We start from the raw sequence: 22,551 nt of genomic DNA on the forward strand, positions 1-22,551 counted from the left end.
ACAAACAACCCTGGGTGTTTGGGGTGGGGGGAGAAACACAAGCCTACATTTTGGAATTCATGATGTCTTATAGAGGAGATGAAGAACAGGAGCTCATGGGAGATTTAATTATTGCCCGATGACAACAACAGAAGGGCTGTGTCAAAGCTTCTATCTGAATCCTAAATGGCCAGAAAAGAAGAGAGTGTCCAGGGCAGACCCATGACCTGCAAAGTCCAGATAATGGCTCTGCAGGTTACAGCCCCATACTGATCTCACTGGAGACAATGTTTTCTGATGCTCAACGTAGCACTCCATTTATCTGGGGCCCAGCAGGAAAGTGGAGCAGTGCAAGTCAGGCTCTCATTTCTTTCCATTTATCACTTCCCACAGCAAGGACTTGTCCAATATGAAAGCACCTCAGGACGGTCCAGACTTTAATCTCGCCATCTCCACAATCCATATCAAACTCACTCAATATTCAGTAATAAAGTGTTCCTTTTAGGGAAGGAGGGACTGAGCTCAGAGTAGGCAGCACAAGGATAAATCACCACATGTCAAGAGGAGAAAATCGCCTGAGATCGTCAGCTCAGCAATAATGGATGACAAGCTGGAGGTGAATTATGCATGAAATAAACTGCAGAGGGCCAAACTCGAGATTCTGGCATCTGTATCCAAGCATGATTTCTCAGTGGATGGTCGACTTGTCAATGCTCAGTTTGCATTTTCATCATGGGAAAAACCAACCAAAGGCAGAGAAACTGGCCCAGCATTATCTTCAGGGCACCTAAAGAGCACAGCTTGCTTTGGGTCATGTGTACTGAATTCAGTCATCACTTAAATTATGGATTATCTTTTTTTTTAGATGGATGAATATCCCTATTAGTTTGTCATTGGAAATCGTCTGTGGACAGTGATGGCTAAAAGTAGGTAAGGAATGGGTAGCAGTATCTGTGGCAAGATGATTTTTTTGGTTGTCATTTAGACCTGTGATTTCATCAGTGTACAGAATTCTCGGAGGCAGCTGTGGTGCAGTAAATAGAAAGGTGACCTCCAGGCACGGTAGCCCTGGCTATGTAGCCATGGGAAAGACACTTAACACATCAGTACTGAAGGCAACTCCCTAAGACCCTAAGCTGCTCAGATGGTGCCAAACTGCACTGGCAGAGGGAGTCTCCTCATCTAGCAGTTTTCTCTACCAATGAAAGCACAGACCCAGGCAGAAGAAATGAGGCAGACTGAAAAGCAGGGTGTTTCCAATTGAAAGTCCCACAGTATCTGTAGGCACTCACCCAGATCATACAGATCATGTCGGAAGAAGGATCTGACCCCAGGGCCTCACTGACTCCAAAGCCAGCGCTATTTCTAACCATGACATATCTTACCAGGGCAATACAGAGAATATTGAAGCAAATTAGTTTATGCTGGTCCTGGGTCTTCAGTAGGATAAAGGACATTGCCACCTAAAGTGAGCTAAAGACCAATGGGGTTCAAAGTAAAATTGACAGTAGCCAATCTCACAGATGGGTTTGTGACTCAGCAGACACTCCCGGTTTCTGGCCTCTGTCTCTGGCTTGTTATGATAAATGGGAGAATGGCACCTCATTACTTAGAAAACAATTCAAAAAAAGGTAGTGCTAAAGGGGAAAGGCTGGTGCAGCACCACTCCTTTCCTTCCTGCCTAAATGGTCCCATTACCTTTCCGGATCTTGTCATGAAAGTTAATGGCATCCACCGAAGCCGTAACAATGTTGGTCTTGCAATGGCGGGCAGCCACAATTCCAGCTACTTCATCCATTAGCTTCATGGTAACACCTGCACAGAGGAAAAGATTCCCATGGTAAGTCACAAAGCAGTCAAAGAGAAAGTATATATATATATGCACAAATATATATATACATACATATGTACATGGGAGCCAAATGTGTATGGACCTGTATCCTGGAAGCAATTCATAAAACCCCAATTACCTCCTACTAATTTAACAGCAAGGTCTGTAGCAGAAAAATATAAAAGGACCAGATGAGGCTGTAGGGAAATATTTCAATTGGCATCTTGTAGTGTATGAATTAAATTGTAGTTCCTTAAGACATTAAAGCCAAGCATTGTATCCTCAGTGCTCACTACTTGATGGCCCTGCAGAGGTTACAGACATCTCCACAAATCTCTAACCATGCCAGGAAGGTTTAGTCATAGAATCAGGCTCTGTTGAAGAACATCATAGGATCTTTAAATCTTAAAGGGGACACTGTAAAGCTTTATTCTGCTTCAAATAACAAAAGTTTGGAGGAATCATTTGGCAATACCAGGAACATGTTTGCTTCTCTGTCCCTCCCTTTTCTTCCCTCCCTTGCCCTGCCTCCTGCTCCTCAGCATTCAACAGGAAAGGCAAGCGAAGGGAATGAGCATTTACATGGTATCTACTACATGCCAAGGACTACTTAAGTGTTTTACAAACATCAACTCATTTGATCCTCACAACAACACTGTGAGGGAGACACCGTGATCATTCCTATTTTACAGATGAGGAAACTGAGGAAAACAGGCTAAGTGACTTGCCATGGTCACACCGTTAGTAAGTAACTGAGGCTGGATCTGAACTCAGTGATGACTGGCTCCCAGACCCGTGCTCTCTCCCCGAGGCACCTTGTCTCTCTCTCAGATGAGGAACAAGACTTACTTCACTTTTATCATTCTACCTGTCCCTGGGGTTTACAAAGCCAAACCATGTCTTCTGATGTAGTGGAGAAAATCTGGAGTGAGAAGAGCTGCTTCAGATTCTGGCTCTGAGGTGCAATTGTGGCAAGGCACTTCATTCCCCGGGTTCTGGGGGCCTGCCTGGCCCCAGTTTTCTCATCTTCAAAGCTCGAGGAATGGATATATTATCCTAAGGTTTCTTCCCACTTTCAGTCCTCTGATTCTACTTTGCCAGCATTAAGTTTAGAGATATCTCTTTTTCTCTACAAAGATGTGGGTTTGGGTTATTTCTCAAAATCTCAGAGGAAGAGACGCAAAAAATGTGAAATGTTACAGCAATACCCAGAAATTAAAAGGCATCCATTCATGGAAGGGACAAAGCCTGTAAAACCATAGAGAAGGGGGTCAGACTGAAAGAAGAGTGGATCACGGTCTTGACCATGACTGAGAGTGCCTATCAGCTGGGCCTTCTGATGGCTCATTCATGTGGCACATGGGATGAGAGCTGGTGCTCAGACTGCGCAAACAACATGCCCCAGGGCCATCCTGGCAGTCCTTTAACTTGGCCTCCAGATGTTGCCTTCAACCAACACAGTGTTTGAGAATGCAGAGTCACTTCTACAGCATGAAGACACAAGCAGCTGGATGTCAAAGGAAACTTCAGTCCACAAAGGAGCCACCTATCCACACACAGCTGCCACATCACACAGTCTATATTGAGCACCTACTGTGTGTGCCAGGTACAGTGGCAGATGATGGGGGTACGCTTAGTATGCTTAGCTCCTACAGTGGAGGAGGAATAACTTAATAAATGCTGGTTGCCTTGACCTGACTACAAAGAGTGAAAAAATCCCTACTTACAATGAGTTTACATTGGAATGAGGGAAAAAAGGACTTGCAAAAATATGCACAGCATAAATTTAAAGTGTATAATTACAAGTATATACAAAATAGTTAAATACAAGGTAGTTGGAGGGGGGAGGAAGATCACAAAAGGCTTCATACAGAAAGTATCACCTGAGCTGTGTTTTAGAGGAAGGAAGAGAGTCCCTTAGTGAGTCAGAGGTGAAGAGGAAGGGGATTCCAGGTGTGAGGGATGGCCACTGAAAAGGCAGGGGAATGGAGAGCCAAATGGGAGGAACAGAGAAATGGCTAGTTTGGGTGCATCTTCAAGTGCAGGAGGAGGAGGGATGTCCAAGGAAAGTGCGCCCACGTTGTGAACAGCCCTCAAAGCTAAACAGAGGTGTTTGGAATTTGTCCTTGAGGCCAGAGGAAACCACCAGAGTGGATTGAGTAGGGAAGTCATGGAAAGATCTCCATCCAAAGAAAATGACTTCTGCAGCACAGGATGGCTTGGAGCAGGGAGAGAGCTGAAGCAGGAAGACTCATTAGGAGACTGAGAAAGAGCCCTCAGCAGGTAGTAGGAGACCCAGGAGAGGATAAGGACACACACACACACACACACACACACACACACACACACACACACACAAACAAACAACAACCCAGAAATATGCAGCAGCTAAGTCAAAAAGGATGAGGACTGAGAAAAGATGATCAGACTTGGCAATTAAGATACCAATGACAAGTTTGGACGGAGCAGTTTTTATTTGAGTACTGAGGTCAAAAGCCAGGTTGCAAGGGGTTAAGGAAGAAGGGGAAAGGAAGCAGAAGCAGCAAGTACAGACAGCTTTTTCAAGGGGTTTGGCTACAAAAGAAAGAAGAGGCCAGGTGCACATTAGGGATGGAGGGAGAGCAGGAACTAGCCCTAATGGTTGTTAAAGCACTTATGGCCTACTTTAGGAAAAGAGCTGCTCTTTTTCTCCATTCAGTGCCTTTGTTTCCTCATTTATATAAATGTGGCTGATGTGCCACAGGCTTTAGGGAATGGAAAATGAATTTTTTAAAAAGTGGTTATAAATTCTAAAAATTACAGCTGTGGTACAAAATGCTCTTTAATAATCCACAAGAAGAATATTCTAGTAATATAGTACCTATGTTAAATTAATACACAGGCAGGTGGTAGGAGCTCCACAGAGAAAGAAGTGAATTCTCCTCTCAGACAAGAGCCTACAAGGCTCTGCTATTTCTCGGAATTTACAAATGGGTCAAAAAATGTGTCAAAAGAATGGAAGCGGGCTGAGCAGAAGACAACCCTTTCTGATCCAAACGGTACACCATAAGAAGATGCTTCCAAACCAGTTCCAAAGCACTACCTCCATTTTGTACAAAGACCCTAAACTCCGCGGAATCACCACAAAGGTAATGAGGACCCAAAGCACCCAGTGCTGGCAAAGAACCACAGCAAACAGATGTTAACCCTTCAATTCTGAGACAAAGAGCTGGCCCTCGTAGGGCAGGGACCTAGGAGGGCTGCCCTGGGACAGGGAACATCCTCCTTTTTCTAAAGTTGCCAGTACATCACAATTAGAGTGTCTGTTACAGGATTTCCTCCTCTGGAAAGCAATTTAAATCCATTAACTTAGATTACTAGACATTTCTTTGTCTAAATCCAATAATATTGCTGGAAGCATTATTTATAACAGCAAGAAAAGTGACAACTCATGGGTTCTGGTGACTGGGGAATTGTTGAACACATTGTGATCCTTTAATGTAACAGATCACCTATATTATAGTCTCTGCGGATGATGTGGCTCCAAGGACCTCCCTTTCTCCTCTCTGTACATTCTTTGTGACCTCATCAACTCCCAAAGACTTAAGTATCATCTCCATGCAGACAACTCTCAAATCTACATTCTTCCAGCCTTAATCTTTCTCCTGACTTCCAGTTCCACATCACCAACTGTCTATTAGACATTTCCATCTGGATATTCCATAGGTTTCCTCAACTCATCATGACTAAGACAGAATTAATTTCCCCCAAACTCATCCCTCTTTCAGTTGAGGGCATCTCAGTCACCTAGGTTCTTAACCTTAGAGTCATTCTCAACTCCTCCCTCTGACCTCATCCAGTCAATCATTTGCCAGGTCTACCTCCACAAAGTCTCCTACATCTGACCCTTTCTCTCATCACCACTCACCTAGACTATTGCCAAACCATCCAAATTAGTTTTTGATCCATTCCCTAACCTGCTGCCTAAAGTAGATTTTCTCAAGGCCAAGTTCAACCATGTCACTCCCCTACCTGTTACCTTCAAGTTATCCAAATACCCACTCCTCTGTTTGGCATTTAAAGCCTGCTCTGGCCTTCTCCTACCTTTCCTTTCTAGCTATACTATGCTATAATGCTATACTATTCTCCTTCCTGTACTCTTTGGTCAGAGCAAATTGGCTTTCTCCCTGTCTTCACGCTCTCCATCTCCTGGTTGCAGACTTAGTTCAGGCTGTTCTCCATGCCTGGAGGGCCCTCTCTCCTCACTGCTGCCCTCAGAATCCCTACTTTCCTTCAGAACTCTGTTCAGGGGCCACCTGTCAGTTAAAGTCCTTCTTTGGGTGCCTGCCTTATTTCTCCCTTAGATTCAGTGGGAGTTGTGCCCATACTTGAACAGAAGAGCAGGCTGGATTACCTCCAGGAAATGCGAAACTCTTCTGAAGATCTCAAAGGCGCCACCAAAGCAAAGGCCTAACTTTCTAATGTCAACAGTCTGCTGCTATGTGACAGCAGGACATGGAATACAATGGTCTTTGAAGAATTAAAAATTAATTCCATACAGAGGGTAATTGGTGGCTGTGAACAGGCTGCAATATTTAACAAGGGAGGAATTCCAAAGAAGAATCCATCACTTGGACACCACACTAGGACCTGGGAGTTTCCTTTCTAAAGGGGGGATGATAGGTACCTAGAGAGGCAGTGAGGAAGCCTAGGAACAAGGAAGGACTGGTCCCCAGGAGGAGACAGAACAGGAGGTGGTGCCCTGGACATGTCAGGAGACAGCCAAGTCTGGGAGAAGCCCTGCCAGGGCGGACTTCTGGGAAGATACTGATAAGAGGTCCCTCTGCATCACTGGAAAGCTCTTGTGAACTGAAGAAACTGCAGGTACCTGTGGCCATTCTGGATGTACTTCATGGATGTATATCTGGTGTCCTGCAATAAAATTTAAGTTCTTCCAAAAAGGGATCAGTTTCATTTTTATCTTTGTATTTTTGGGGTCCAGCACGTACTAGGCACTTTAAAAATGTCTGCTGATGGACTGAATGGTGTATAATTGCACCATAAGAAATGATCGCTATAAAGACTACAAAGAAACATAGGGAGCACTCTATGAAGTGACACAAAGCAAAGAAAGTGCAATGAGGACAAACCTAGAAAGAAATCAATCCGTCAACAAGCATTTACTAAGTACCTACTATGTGCTAGAGACCATGCTAAGCACTGGGGACACAAAAGAAAGCCCCTGCCTTCAAGGATCTCACAATCTAACAGCAAAAGGCATAAATGTAAGAAGAAAAATTTATTTTTCTACTTTTAAATTTGCTTTCTTATGAAAGGTAACATTTCAAACTGTAAATGACAGGAGTTCACAGTTTCACAGAGGATCATCGTTCTAACTGGTGCATTTGAATGCTAGTTGTTTTGTTGTTGTGACTACTAAGTTCAGAATACATGGGACATTTTTTAATTAAATAATAACCATGCCTAAGCCCTCCTTTCTGCTTCTTTTGTCAGCATGGATCAGGGGCATCTGGACTAGACATATAAGAAGCTACTCCAAAGACATAATACATCAAGAAAGTGTGAAATAGCATGCCTAGACTGTGCTTAAAGCACACACTGAGCCAAGAAACAACTCTCCACTCCAGGGGCTCCTGTTCAAAGAAACAGAAAACAAGAGATGGAAAAAACACCTAACAACTTAATGCTTATCACCAAGGACATTTTGTGAAGTACAAGTCTGTTTGGGGATGAGGGAGGGAGGATGTCTCAACAAGGATTGTCTGCTGCTACAGGAGAGGAGGGAAATTGTCAAGGAAAAAGAACTGCAGGCTAGAAAGGCCCGAGGGAAACAAAAGGATGCACACCAAATAAATCAGGAGGACAAAGTACGAGGTGGGGTGGACACACCCCCAAAGGCAGCCTTCAGATCTCCCCCATTTGTCACACACCAGGCCGGGGGACTCCTATGGAAACTTGCTGTTCTATGGCTATCTGAAGCCTGGCTCTGAACCTTTATGTGTCATGGCCCCTTTAGCTGTGAAGCTTATGCTCAGAACGATGTCTTTAAATGCATAAATAAAGTTCACAGGATTACAAATGAAACCTGTAATGCTGAAACATTAAAAAAAAGTTCATGGACCTCAGGCTAAGAAAACTCACTTATAAAGGAAAAGAATATTCTAGATTCAGAAATATAGTAAGACACTATTACAATCTCTCCTTCACAATGCTGGTATGGGAGCAATTTTACCTAGTTCAGGCCTCCTTGGATTTGTTTTCTAAGATCTGTACCTGCTTGGCTTGGGTCACTGAAGAGGGAGTCAAAGGGCCTACACAGAATTAATACACTTTCAAGTGTAAAGAATTTATTCTGATTCAGGTTTACAAAACTAGATAGATCTCTTTGCAACTAAAGAGTGAGCCATTGAGAAAGCCCAGAGAAGTTCTTATAACTTCTTTCTTTCCCATAGCTACCTAGAATATTACCCAACTCTGTCAGAAATGCTTATTTATAAAACTGAAATTTGCCAAGGTTATTCTTTCAAAATTTACCTTATTCTTACTGCTGTTTTGTTTTTACATCACATTTATTTCTGAATATCTCTACCCCTTATCTATCCTTCCATCCAAGATTAAAAGAGAAAAAAAGGAATTATTCAAAACCAACCAACCCCAGCTACATCTGAGAGTGTATGAAATATTGTGCAAACAAAGTACATCTTCCCCCATCCCACAACACATACCCCTCTCCACTCACAAGAGGGATATGCATTTTCTCAACTATTTTTCCAAGGACTAGTCTGGCCATGATAATTACACACGTTACTTTTATTAAAGGAACTGAAATTATTATTTTTCTATTATATTAATTATCAATTATTATATTAGGGTTAAAGTGTTTTCTCTCTATTTCCTCATTCAGGGACTAGCTCCTGCAGGCCAGTGAGTCTCTGGAGGATATTGATGGTAGATGAGAGTGCCCAAATCCTCTGGGAAGATACTTCTCAATGAGCTTGGACAGGACCTCACTCAACCAGAAGAGCTTATTTCTGTTTAAAGTGTAAACAGAATCTAGATGAATTCTTGTCCTTAGGAAATAAGCCCCCAAGTAAGTCATTCCTGCCCTCCACTGGAGAGGATAACAACTTATGATGGAGAAAACTAACCAGAATGGTCTGGGGGAAGAAGGATTCCTTCACCCAGACTGCTGGAAGCGGCTGAGTCTCGTGATCAAGTCACATTCTCATCAGGAGGCAATGAAGACTTTTAGCTTACCACCTCATCTAAAAGTCTAACCTCTCATTAACTATTCACCAATCAGGGTTCATTTTCATCCGTCAGGGGCACCATTTAAACATTCAGTGATCTCCATGGTTTTGGCTTTGATTACTGACCATCCATTTATTTATTATCAGTTAGTCTAATTAATGAATTGATTATTAATTACCCAGAAACTCTGTCTCTTGGGCTTTTCATTCCTCTCAGAATTGATTCTACCTGATACTATATTGTGAGCCTTAATAATAAATTTTCCTTTTCATCTGGTTTCCTCAATATTTGCAAATGTACCAAAAGACAAACAAAACCCCCAAAAACAGTTAACCATAATAAGACATGATTTGTGTCTTACAAAGTGCTTCACTCACAACAACATTGTGAAAGAGGTACACAAAGCATGATCACCAGCAATCTTCAAGACATCTACGGTCACACAACCCAGAAATAAGTGTTGAAGCAGGGTTTAAACACAAAACACCTTACTCCAAATCTACAGCAACTACTTCTACTACCTAACATTGCTGTGAAAACCATATGTAGCTCTTTAAATATATGCCATCAACTGTCTATGTGGCCATCCTATGGCTTTCATTTTAAAGTGTTTTGAAAATACTTGGGTGTTTATTCTTCAAAAGGCCCCTTTTCTAGGAACATCCTAGAGACAACAATCAGCATCCTAACGATGAGAAAATAAATTTTGCAAATTGCAGTCTTTTGGGTCCTGTACTTATAATCTGAGATTTGAAACTGAACTGATGACAACAAAATTGTAGGATTCACTATCCTCGTTTGAGGAAATATGGGAAGGAAAACGTAGTCCTGCTTGGCTGCTAACATGTAGATAAACATCTGGTACCAAAGATATTTTTGAATGTAACATTTAACTGCCTTAACAGATCTTTAAAAAGTGTTGACAGCATGCTGACTGGTTTAAAAATAGATGTTGAATGTTATTTTTTCAAAGGCAGTGGCTGGTGGACTAGGTCACGTTTCTCAACTACCCCAAAGCTGCAGTTAATGGAACCACCATTTATAGAGCCAGAGCCGACTGCCCAGTAGATAGACATTTTAGTTGTTCCATTTCTATATTTAACCTTAAGTGACAGAATGAGGGTCTTAGATTACTATATTAAGAAAATCAGAGGCACTTCATCTTATTTTAAACAACCACCCTTTTTGTAACAAACAAGGGAATATTATAAAACCAGATTTAGCAACAGACTCCCCAAACGGCACTGGCTTCTTCTCCCTGTGTTAAGAATTTACCTGCTCGTATTCCTCTGAATCTGAACCAAGTATAGATGAATACGAACCAGAGTAACTAAGGCACTGGAGCAGCAGGGTGATGGGTCTGAAAAAAAGACTGTAACTAACTATCATATGTGGGCAGTGTTGTGGAGAGTCAATCAACCAACAGGCATCCACAACATACCTCCTCTGAGCCAGGCACTGTACTAGGCACTGGGGATACAATGCTCAAGAAAAAGGAACACTCCCTGCTTGAAAGAGTTTACATTCCACCAGGGGACAGGACTTGTAGAAAATAAGTTCAATTATGAAGCAGAGCACTAGAGCTACGAGGAGGGAATCAGGAGAGCCTTCTTGCAGAAGGGTTCTCTTTCACACAGTAAGTATTAGCTGTCACTGAACTGCAGGAATATTCCTGTGCAGGTGAAAATGAAATGTGAGGAATTCAGAGACATGTGAAAAGACGTGTACGAACTGGTGCACGGACAAACAAGCAGAACCCAGAGATCAATATGCACAATGACTACGACGGTGTAAAGGAAAGGGTGACTAAAAGGATGTCTCAATTCTGAATAAAGGAAAAAAACAATAAAGATTCTAGAAATAAGGTAATAAACCCATATCGTATCCCTTGTGGCACAGAGATGTAAGGGGGCTGCTAGCACAAGATGTTGTGTATGTTTGTCAATCAAATCAGATGTTTTTACTCACATTATTTTTCTCCATCACAAGGCAAAGTTCATTGGAGATGGGAAAGGACTATGTTGGAAATACAAAAGGCACCAATTAGACACATTTCTAAGTCCTCACTGCACATGACCCAGAGCATTTGAAGGAACTGCAGGTGGTTAGCCCTAAGACAATGATGACTTGGAAGTGGGGGGCAGGACTGCTTTATCCTGATCCCTATACAAGGAAGACAGGCTAGACTTGTTTTCTTGGGTCCATGGGTGCAGCACTAGGAGGACCAGTGGATGAAACAGCATCCTGCCTAGGGGTGGGGGGTTGCTGTGAGGATGACCTGGCTAACAACTAGAGCTGTCCCACGTAGAAGGAGCAGTCTGAAGAGGCGGGGAGAGGGGGTCCCACTCACTGGAGGCCCTCAAGCAGAGGCTGCACAACCATGGGTCAGAGCTGCCTGGAAAGCAATCACCATTTAGAGGTATTCAGAAGGTTCCTTCGTGAAGTCTGAAATCCTGTGACTTTGACCAGGTAAGAGTCTTTTAAAAGACAATTTCATATACTGATGTTTTGGCTAAAATACTTCATTTGTTTCAAACTTGCCTGGATTATCCTGAGGTCTGAAATAAGATTTAGCTAATTTTGTTGTTCTGTGTTTAAAAAAAGCATTTTTCAAGTTATAAAAAACGTGCTGTTCATGGATTGCTGCTGCTAGTTGGAAACAACATAACAAACGGTACATTTTCCAAGTAAGTATGCCAAACTTTTGATGGTGTTTGATAGTGTTTTTATGACAAGGTGGAGGGTGGGACAGGGAGACAGGAAGCCATGTTACTCTGCACATACTATTCATTCCTTCATTCATCATGGTAAATGAGAACATTACAAGGTATCTAAACCTTGTGTCACTAAGGAAATTGGCCAATTGGGAAGGAAACCCTAATGAATGATACAGAAGAGATCCTACATACGGCACCCCAGAAGAAAGTTTTCAGGGTCAAGCATCAACAGTGGAAGGCTTTCTAAATTGACCGCATGACCTAGAATTCAAGAAGGAAAGATTGTCCCCTAGCAATGGAAACATACCAGCCTTTTAGCTGGGAGGAGAGAGAACCATGGAGAAGGATCCAAGAGTGGCCAAAGAGAAACAGGCATTGTGGTTAGACCCAGAGTTCTTCCTTGGGGAGCAAATGAACACCAATCATATATAAGTGGACAATTACACTGTGAGCTAAATGTCTAGAGCTAACACTTCTGATATCCAGGTGTTTTATAATCATAAGAAATCATCACCCAGGTAGTGTTAGCCAACCTTCCTCCACAGGGACAGTCAGGAAAAATTCTCTAGGGGTCTAATAGAGGAAACTGAAGCAAACAAACTAACGAATAAAATCAAAGCTAGAAGGGACCTTATAAATAGGCCCAAACTGCTCATAATAAGAATTCCAGAATTTGAGCTGGAAAAGCCACCTCGTCCAACCCCTACACCAAAGGCATCTTCACTATAACATGTCCAACAAGCCTCTGCGTGAGGCCCTTTAAAGAGAGGAAACCCACCCCCTCCTGATGCAGTACATTCCACTTTTGGACAGCTCAAATTGTTAGGAAGTTTCTGCTAACCTTGAGCCTAAACAAACGTCTTTCCACCTACTGCTCCTGGTTCTGCCATCTGGGGACAAAAAGAATAGGTTTCATCTTCCCTCCACATGACAGTCCTTCACACACTATTCTCCTGAGTCTTTGGCTAAATGTTCCCAGCTGTTCAACCAATTCTCATAGGACCTAGCCTCATGGCCCATCACCATTCCTGGCTGCCCACTTTTGGATAGTCTCAGCTTACGAATGTCCTTAAACTGTGGTAGCCAGAACTGAACACAAGCTCCATGAGAGGATAGCTTCTGACAAGGGCAAAGGTCAGTAGGATGATACTCTCCCTATTGTTGAATGCTAGACCTCCCCAAATGCTTCCCAATTTCACATTATAGGTTTTTTGGTCCACATGTCCCACTGCTGGCTTATTCTGACCTCACGGACCACTAAATCCCATAGAGTTCCTTCATAACTGCCATTTACCCATAGATTATTGGTACCCAAGTATAAGATTTCTCATTTATCCCTATTAAATTTCATTTTATTACATTTAGCCTAATACTCTAGCCTGTCATCATCTTTTTTTTGGTTACTGACTATAATTCAATGTGTACTGTGTCATCTGCAGATTTGATGAACATAACAACTAGCCTCAGCCATTGTCTGTGGACCCAACTAGTAGCCTCTCAGGATCTTTTTGGATCTGACCATTCTGACTATTAGCTATACCTCCTAGCATTGACACCTCTGCAGATATGATGAACAGATTATCTATGCTATTACCCAAGTCATTGATAAAAATAGTCAAGGCACAGATCCCTGGGATACTCCACTGGAGACCTTCTGCCACACTGATATCAAATCTCTTTGAATCCAGACACTCAACAAGGTCTGAATCCATCTTATTGTATATGATCTTCATCTTCTCCATAGGAACAATATGAGTTACTAGAGCAAAAGCTCTGCCAAAAACCTAAGGAGATGATGTTGATGGTGTTTCCCTCATCCACTAGCTTAGTAATGCTATCAGAATAAGGAAACCAGCTGAGCCTGGCACAGCCTGTAGTTGATGAAGCCATCACTGCTTCCTTTCCAGATGTTTGCCAGGCATCTCCTTAATGAACCATTCTAGGATTTTCCCAAAAACTGAAGTAAAAAACATTGGCCTATAGTTTATACTCTTTGTTCTCTTTTCCTTCTCCTCCCCCTGCTTCTTCTTCTTCTTCTCTTTCTTCTTCTCATCTGTCTTTTAAAAATTGGGACAGCATCTGCCCTTACCAGTCTTGGGACACCTCTCTCATTTTCCATCTTTCAAATATCATTGACAGTGTCTCAGATGTCACATTCGTCAGTTCTTGTAGTATCCAAGGATATCCTTCCACTTGGATCAGGTGACTGAGATTCATCTTAGTGCTCTCTTACTAGTTTCTTAATTATCTTGGGTACAAATTTATCTGAGTCATTTTTGTTCTATATTTTCCAATTGCAGACAAAAATGAAAGCAAAATTAGAAATGAGAAGCTCTACCTTCTTGCTGTCATCAGTGATGATCATGAAGGTCCCATCCCTTCTCTGATCCTTCTTTTCCTCTCCAACAAAGCTAACAAAACCCCTTTGGTTGTGCTTTACCTCTCTTGTCATCCTCAGCCTATCCTTAGCTTGGGCATTCCTGACATTTTTTTTGGTAAGACTGTGACACTTTTATATTCAGCCTCTTTCAGAAGTCCCTGGCTTCTGCATCTACATCATTTAAGTTTCTTGTGCATCCACACTTGTCTCTTCACATAATTCCCATTTTTCCTCCGTGTTGTAACTACTTTCTTCTGGGTCTTCAGAATGTCATTCCTGACAATCTGATCCCTCTAAAGCAGGGCTTTTTAAACTTTTTCCACTCACGAGCCCTTCAGGATGTCCTAAACTGTGGATCACATTTTCCATTTCAATAGCATTTTGGTCCATGGTATCCAACTGATATTTCCTCTAAACCCTTTAAATGGGCTTTCTCAAAATCTGTATATAGCCTGTGCCATCATTAACTCAAGGAGTGACCATTAAACCCAGAGTTCTCCAGACTAGGCCTGCACAACATACGGCCCCCTTGCCACATGCAGCCTGCCAAAGGATTCCAGGCAGTTCTCAAAAAATGTAGGGTTGCCACTGTACACGCTCCTGCTTGTCATGTGACCTGTAGCAACCAATTGTTGTCAGTCTGTCTATAGTCTAACCTATCTGCTGCCTGAAGAAGTTTAGTCTTTTTTAATTTTGGCCCCTGCTTTTTGTCAAGTTGTGCAGGTCTGAATTACACCCAGAACAAATTTCCCTTTGTTGGTACCTTCTGCCTTTTGAAGGATGAAATGATGAGTAAGGCAAGTAAAGAAGTTCTTAGCTACTCTGCTTTGGCTTGGAGTTTCAGCAGCCGTCCAGATAACTCAAGTCCCCCATCACTACTTATAAGATGTTTCTGCCAGAATTGTGATCTTTTCCTATATACCACAGATATTTCCTTTTTCTTTTCAGGTAAACTGTAGTGTTCGCCAATATCAAAATGATTTGTCTTTCTCTCCATTGACCTGCAGCCAAATGCACCATCAGGCATCTCTCCTCTAGCTCTGAGCATACCTTCCTGAGCAGTGCTTCGATCCCACGTTTCTTTTCTTTTGAATACGGTAGACTTCTGTGGAAACATTGCCCTTCCCAGATTTCATCCTGGCCAGGCTCGGGAATAATGACAGTGCCAAATGTGTCTCCTTTCCATGACAGACTTGGGTTCCTCTTTCTGCACATTTGTGTGTATGGATTCCTCTCTATGGTATCAAGTTTAGACAATAAACCCAGGCAGTCTTGTCCCAGCTCGTGGCCAAATTTTACTAGTTAGTGAAAGAAAAACAAATTCCTTATCGCTGCTCCCAACAGGACTTGTATTCTCTATTCTGCACTCACATCAACAGGGACAAACAGTAGGCCATTAAACCTGACTTATAAGAGGCTTTACTACTATCACTAACTAACCCATTATTCTTTTCCAGAAGAAAGTTAACCCACATAACCTATGGGTTCTGTTGGATCATCACAGTTAACTCTGGGAATCCACTGACCCAAAATACAACCAACCCTTCTCTTAAGGTGGAGGAGCTTGACAGGAAAGGTGGAAGGGAGAAAGGTCATCTCTGATAGATATGTTTGTAGACAGAAGACTGCAAAAGGTAGAAAACAACTGAATCCTGGCAACTCAATTTCTGAAATGTAGAAATTTGCCTCCAGGGATAATCAACAATCACTGTCATCATGTCATTTTGGAAGAAAACTCACCAGAGCTCCCGCCTAGGGCTAAGGCAATTCTTCAGTTGTAGATAATCTCTCTGTCTCTCTCTCTCTCTCTCTCTCTCTCTCTCTCTCTCTCTCTCTCTCTCTCTCTCTCTCTGTCTCTCTCTCTCTCTCTCTGTTTCTCTCTCTCACAGATCTAGAACTCAGGAAACATAGTCCTGGTCCCACTCAAAAAGATTCTATCTAGGAGGCTAATGGTGGCCTTTTCTAGAGCCTGAGCAAAGACTGCTCTGTTAAACAGACTGACTTCACACTCACCATTCCCTACAGATGTAACTGGATGCCATGCACATCCCATTATACAACTGTAAGTACTGTGAACGCATCTGTTCAAGCAACCTACCAGATTTCTTATCATTCAAATTGTGAAAAGCTGCCAACAGCTTAGGTCATAGCCAACCGATCAGTAGCACAAAATCACCCACCTAAACGCCTGCCAAAAAGCCTATCCCAGTATGCATCATCATACACATTCGGTTTGCGGGTGGCAGGGGAAGGGGAGGATTCTCCAGCACCCATTCAAGATAAACAAATATCACCTCCAAAATGGATCTGGGGACCTCAATTTCTTTTCCCAATCACCCGTCCTAAGTAGGAAGAGGATATATTTAAGATATATTCCTGAAATGTTATTTGCTCAATTTTTTTTTTTGGAAATAGAATTTCTTTTCAGGAAAATCAGTTCCAAAATGCTACCAAGCTATAAACAAAATAAAGTATTCCTTATTCCCATTCCTGCTAAAGGCCTGACATAGTGACTTATCCCTGATCCTGAGAGATCTGTTTATGTCTAAAGTGGAGGGTGGCTTAAAAAGCCTGCAGACATGTGGTGCTCAGGCATGAGTCTGCGGACTTGGCAATCAGAGATTAGTAAGCCCAATGGCTCCCATGAGCTAAACAAAGAGGGCTTTAAGAGCCCCGTCTTGAGCACCTGAATTCAAACTAGCCCAATTCAGAGTCAGAGTTACAGAGTCACATGAGTGCCCACAAAGGACTCCCAGGAAAATGGTCTCAGAAAATTTCTCCAAGGAAACTTTGGGAAAATGGAGGGGCAATTTGTGTTCCCTCTAGTGGACAAAAGCGGACAAGCTTATAATTCTAGGGTAGGTTCAGACTACCAGACTCAGCAGGGAGTCCTAGGGAGGAATGGAGTTGGAAAAAGCAATAGCAATGGTCATTTACTGCTGAAGAACTTGGGCATCGCATGACCTTCTCATCAGCAACACTGTTTTCTGTTTACCTAAACACAATAAAACTTCATGGATGCACCCTCACAGCAACACTGGCATCTAACAGATTATGTGATTGTAAGGAGAAGAGACAGACAAGATGGGAGAGTGACAAAGGCAAAGTGTGGTGCAGAGTGCTGGACTTTCCAAGCTAAATATTCACATTCATCAAAAGTGCCGCCCCCAAGGCAAAATGACTACCCAGAAGAATCAGTGTCTCTGAGCATGAATAGTTTGTTGCTACCTTGGAGGAAAAGTTGAGCCAACACACAGTTGGCAACACTGGAGCAGAAAAGAAGTGGGCAGCTTTCAGAGATTTGGTGAACAGCACTGCATTTGCTCATCTGAGTCAGAACACGCGCAGACACCAAGACTGGTTTGATGAAAATGAAGGGGAAATTCAGAAGCTGCTAAATGAAAAACGAGAATTCCACAGAATTTACCAGCAGGATAGTTCATCCACCTCTAAGAAGGCAGCATTTAATTCCATCAAAAGCAAAGTACAAGCAAAGGTTAGAGAGATGCAGGATTCCTGGCTCAGTAAGAAGGCAGATGAAATCCAATTTTATGCTGATAGTAACAATCCAAAGCACTTTTATGATTCCCTGAAAGCTATTTATGGACCAAAAACCTATGCTGTATCACAACTATTCAGTGCTGATGGAACCACAGTGATTAGTGATAAGGACATGATCCTACAGAGATGGGCTGAACACTTCCATAGTGTTCTCAGCAGACCAACATCAATCAATGCTGAGACCATTGGCCATTTACCTCAAGTTGAAGTCAATCCCTCCTTAGTTGAACTTCCAACTGAAGAAGAGGTTTTGAGGGCCATTAGGCTCCTTTCATGTGGCAAAGCACTTGGTGCTGATTCTATTCCAGCTGACATTTACAAGGTAGGGGGACTGTTGTTCATACAAAAACTGACTGAAATTTTTCAGGTTATATGGCAAGAGGAGGTTATCCCCCAGGAGTTCAAGGATGCCTCCATTGTCCATCTCTGTAAAGGTAAAGGGAATAGATTGTCCTGTGACAATCACAGCGGGGTCTCTCAGTTATTGCTGGCAAAATTCTTGCTAGAGTCTTCCTTAATACACTGATCCTTCACCTGGAAGATGGTCATCTACCTGAGAGCCAGCGTGACTTCAGAAAGAGCTGAGGAACAGTTGACATGCTGTTTACTGCCCAACAACCAACCAACCAGTGCCCCAAGCTCCCCTTTCTAACCCCATTATGTGTGCCCCCACCTGATTTTCTATCTCCTGGCTCAGTGAGTATGCCATACTTGGAGAAGGAAGAATCAAAGAATTCTAAACATTCCCCTTCCAAGGGTGGACTGTACAAGCCTCCCTGACCACTAAGCTTAAATGGAAGCACACTGTAATTCAGTTAAATGTAAAGGAAAAAGAGAAGCTGGGAAAGGCATAGAGAGAACCAGAGACCTGGAAAAAAGCACCTAGACCAGAATAGAGTGCTAGGAAGATAATACAATTGTAGACGGGTCACAGGCATGGAGCTCAGGGACCCAGACCCTTTTTTTAAAATCAAAACTGCTATTGTCATTTAAATTCACACCTAAAGGGTTTTTTTAATACTCCTTTCCCAAAGGGTCTTTTACGGTGTAATTAAAAGAGGATAACGGCTAGATAATAAAGGGTAACCACAGCAACCAAATTCTCAAACACGCCCCCCCCTCCCCACGACCCCTAGCAGCACAGAGGATCCAGAAGGTTGCTTACTTAAGCTCTCCTCCTGGGAAGATAACAGAGATGCTACCACTGGGAAACACGCAGTACTTTAAGAAGGGGAAGAAACATTTTCTCATGGGGCCCTAGTACTTCTGGTTCCCACTGAAAGTATTTCTTATACCAGATGTTTCCACTGTCAAGAGAGCAGGATCTACAGGCACTGAAAGATTTCAAAGTGAAGACTTCACGTGGAATAGGCTCCCCCTGAGGTGAGGGTCCACCCCACATCTTGCTCTCGTCAGTCTCTATGTGGCTCAGGGAGCAAGTCAACGTGTGTTTCCAAATGAATGTTTTGGCTAGCACTCTTGCCACCGACAGAGCAGAGTGAGTGACTCAGATTGCCTTTCCAGAACTGCTCCCCCCTTGTGCTGGGATACCAGCATGAACCCAGCACACAAAAGAACACGTGCTCACGAAAATGGGGAGAGGAGCTCTTTGGTGCCAAATGGAAACTAATCTCAGCAGAGACAGGGCATCTTAAAGCTTCTTAGCAGCAAGAAGGGGGAGGGGAAATATTTCAGGGAATGGATCAAGTAAAGTCCCACTCACCGCTTTAGTTTTAGATTGAAATGTCTCCATCATAGACGTAGAAAAACCCATTAACTTACATCAAGGAAAACTTGGAATCTTTTTTGCTAATATAGAAAATTTGAAATAAAACGCATCTGAGTCCTCCTCTGATGGTTCCCTGGTATGGAAGGGGGCCCTGGGATCTCAAAGATCCCATGGGAGTGTCCCATGAGAGAGTGGGGGGGAAGCACATGATGGCATTAAATACAACTCACTGGTGAGATAGAGAAAGACTACAAAGATACAGCTGAACCCTGATTGCATCTTCATCATCCAAGAAACAGCCTGGCTTAGTCAGGGGCCCCAGCAACTCTCCAAGGCTCCCAGAGGCTGCAGTCTGTCACCACCATCTACAGCGTCCACACTGACACAATCACACATCACTTGAGTACTGAGGCACAATGGAAAACCAAAGGTAAGCATTCTAATCCAAATGGCTGCTGCATGGATCTGATCATTTGGAGATGTTCCCCGATGGCTAACCCTCAGACTCAACCCAGAGTGATGCAAGAGAGAAGGAAAAGTTGTCATCTTTGCCAGGAATCTCAGACAGCCTGGGGACTAGAACAATGGAGCAGCACAGAGTCAGGGCACAGACCTCTGGCCTGGGTATTTTCAGAATGGAGAGACCCTGAAACTCACTTTTCCTTCTGCTCCCACAGAGCCAGGAGACTAGCATACACAAAGTGGGTATAAGAAGAGGAGCATGGGGCATACTCCCAAAGTTTCCTTAGAGACATTTTCTGAAACCACTAACCTGGGAGTCCTGTAGAGGCACTCACGTGAATCTATCTTTTGTACCTCTGACCTGGAACTGGGCAGGGCCCCAAGAAAGGGCTCCTGAACTCCTCCTTGTTTAGTTCATAGGAGCCACTGGACTTATTAATCTCTGATCGCCAGGTCCACAGACTCAGCCCTGGGCACCACATCTCTGCAGCCTTTGTCAGCCACCCCCCAGGTTAGACATAAACAAGTCTCTCATCAAATTCACAGATTACGGTCAGGGGTTTCTGAAGCAAAGGTAAGTAGCACAGAATTTATGAATAAAGGCTGAATTAAGAACCATTTCACTTGATTTTTTTCTGGAAATGGCATCTAGTGAATTACAGTTCTATAAAAGTCTTGATACAAATTATTTTAGATCCTGCATTTGTTGACAGCTCTTTATAGGAAAATACAAGAAAATCACAGCTTTCAATGATTCTCAATATGGTATTCATTTCATTCACTAGCTCCTGGTGAGCGCCTGGATACCAGAGTAGATGAGTGGGTTTGGTAAAAATTATTGGGCACACTTTCAGAAATTGCAGGCACAAAACCTTGATGATAATAGAGGCCAATGATGCATTATAAAGCTGCTGCGTATATACTTCCAAAACAAACACGGGTAAAATGTGCTTGTGGCCACTGAGACTCAGTGAATGCATCACCGATCATGCTCTTAGATTTCTGTAGCAAATTCTGAACAGTTCTATACCTGGGTGAAACTTTAAAGGGCTTGAAGCCTCTTAGTCCCTGGATGTCCTGGCCGCCTCTCCACTGCTAGGCAGCCCGGAGGCCAGAAAGGCCCTTGGATCAAAGAAGGCAATGAAAGAAAGGCTGTATTGAGGTGAAAACTTCCAAATACTAGGTACAATAAGAGACTTACTCTAGCATGGAAGTTTCCATTTAAATATCAGAAACAGTCACAGACAAGAGGTCCCTCATCAGGGACCTGCATTCCAAAAGACTCAAGCATCCATTTCCGTGGCAAATCAGCATCAAGTGGCTGCATACTCTCTCTCATCATGGAGAGGACCAAACATGAATGTCCCTGCTCACTGTAGCACACACAGATCACAGTTGTGGTAGCGGGTAAACAGGGCCCTACGACCATCTGGGAGGACTGCAGTGCTGCAAGGCTCTTCAGTGAAGAGCTGAGATATCAAAACCCTGCTGGTCAATATGCTTACCACACAACACCGCACAGCCAGTGATAAGCAGACCCAATTCTAGACCCTTCTTCGAAGAGGTTAATTTTTACCATCTAGGCTGCTCTGCCTTCTGCTCAGTCCTGGCAAGCAAGTTGAGAGTGCTTAATCTATTTCCATGAGCTGTCCCACTTTTCAGCTTTTGAAATGTTACTCTTAGCATAAGCCTTTGAAACCTTGGCCCTGGCCAACAGTAAACAAGAAACTGGGCAGCCAAATCGATAAAAGGCATTTAAAGGTACATTGTGATGCATTCATCCATCCGACTTTAATTTCCAATTTGTAAAGCCAGGAACCAACAGCATTTCAGTCATTTATTATGCAACCTCTTAAAGTTTGAATTTATACTTCATTAAACACAAGAGCCTAAATTGGGTCACACTGCAGTACAGTTTCCTGAGGGATATTACCAAGAAACAACAGAATGGAAAAACAGCAGCAGCAGCCATTTCCATACCTCCGTGCACAAAGCCGTGGAGAGTACAATCCGATGGTCCCACTAGGTGTATCAAGGTGGACTGGCTGTAGCTGACAGTATACGGCTCTGGAATGAATAAAGAGATCATGATTAGCTCACGGGACGCTCTTCCCTGAGGAGTTTAAACCAAATGAATAGAAGCCTCCAACACCCTGACAATACTGAGTGGGAACCTCTGGGTGTCATTGAAGAGAGTAGGCTGCAGTTATTCCATATATTTCTGTATGGAAAAGTATGGTCTCAAAACAGGCTTTGGGATTTTTGAAGAAGGGATGAGACCCCTGGAAGTGAAATACAGAAAATGAGGGAGGGAAGCAATTGGTAGTTAACAGTAAGACCAGCGTTGGCCTTTGCTGAGACCAGCCAAGCACCAGGGCCTTGGCTTCCCTAAAATAATGGGCACGCACTGATGAGATGTGGTCACCCTCCTTGGCCTTGTCTTCCTGGCTAGGCTGATGTGGGGTTCACAGTTCCCACAGAGTATCTCCTTCCTCTAGGTCATTTCTGTTCCTAACAGGCTGTTCCAAGAGATTTAACTCTCCAGAAGCAGGGCAAATGGCTTAAAGCTCCAAATGGTGCTAAGGAAATACCTGCAGAAACCATTCAGATAAAACCAGTCTAGCCATCAGGAAGCTGACTC

At 43.0% G+C, this 22,551-nt stretch overlaps 1 protein-coding gene across 3 annotated transcripts in view; it reads right to left on the reverse strand.

Moving 5' to 3' along the window:
- The window catches only part of ACOT7 (acyl-CoA thioesterase 7), a 169,592-nt gene that overhangs the window by 62,639 nt on the left and 84,402 nt on the right, over positions 1–22,551 (reverse strand). For all 3 annotated transcript variants that reach the window (XM_072608715.1, XM_072608714.1, XM_072608716.1), the window contains exons 6-7: positions 21,891–21,977; positions 1,678–1,794 (exon numbers count right to left, since the gene is read on the reverse strand). In XM_072608715.1, the coding sequence (XP_072464816.1) occupies positions 1,678–1,794; positions 21,891–21,977 (204 nt within the window). The remainder of the gene's footprint in view (positions 1–1,677; positions 1,795–21,890; positions 21,978–22,551) is intronic.

This window comes from Notamacropus eugenii, chromosome 5, assembly GCF_028372415.1.
Source record: "Notamacropus eugenii isolate mMacEug1 chromosome 5, mMacEug1.pri_v2, whole genome shotgun sequence".
Classification (NCBI taxonomy): Eukaryota; Metazoa; Chordata; class Mammalia; order Diprotodontia; family Macropodidae; genus Notamacropus; species Notamacropus eugenii.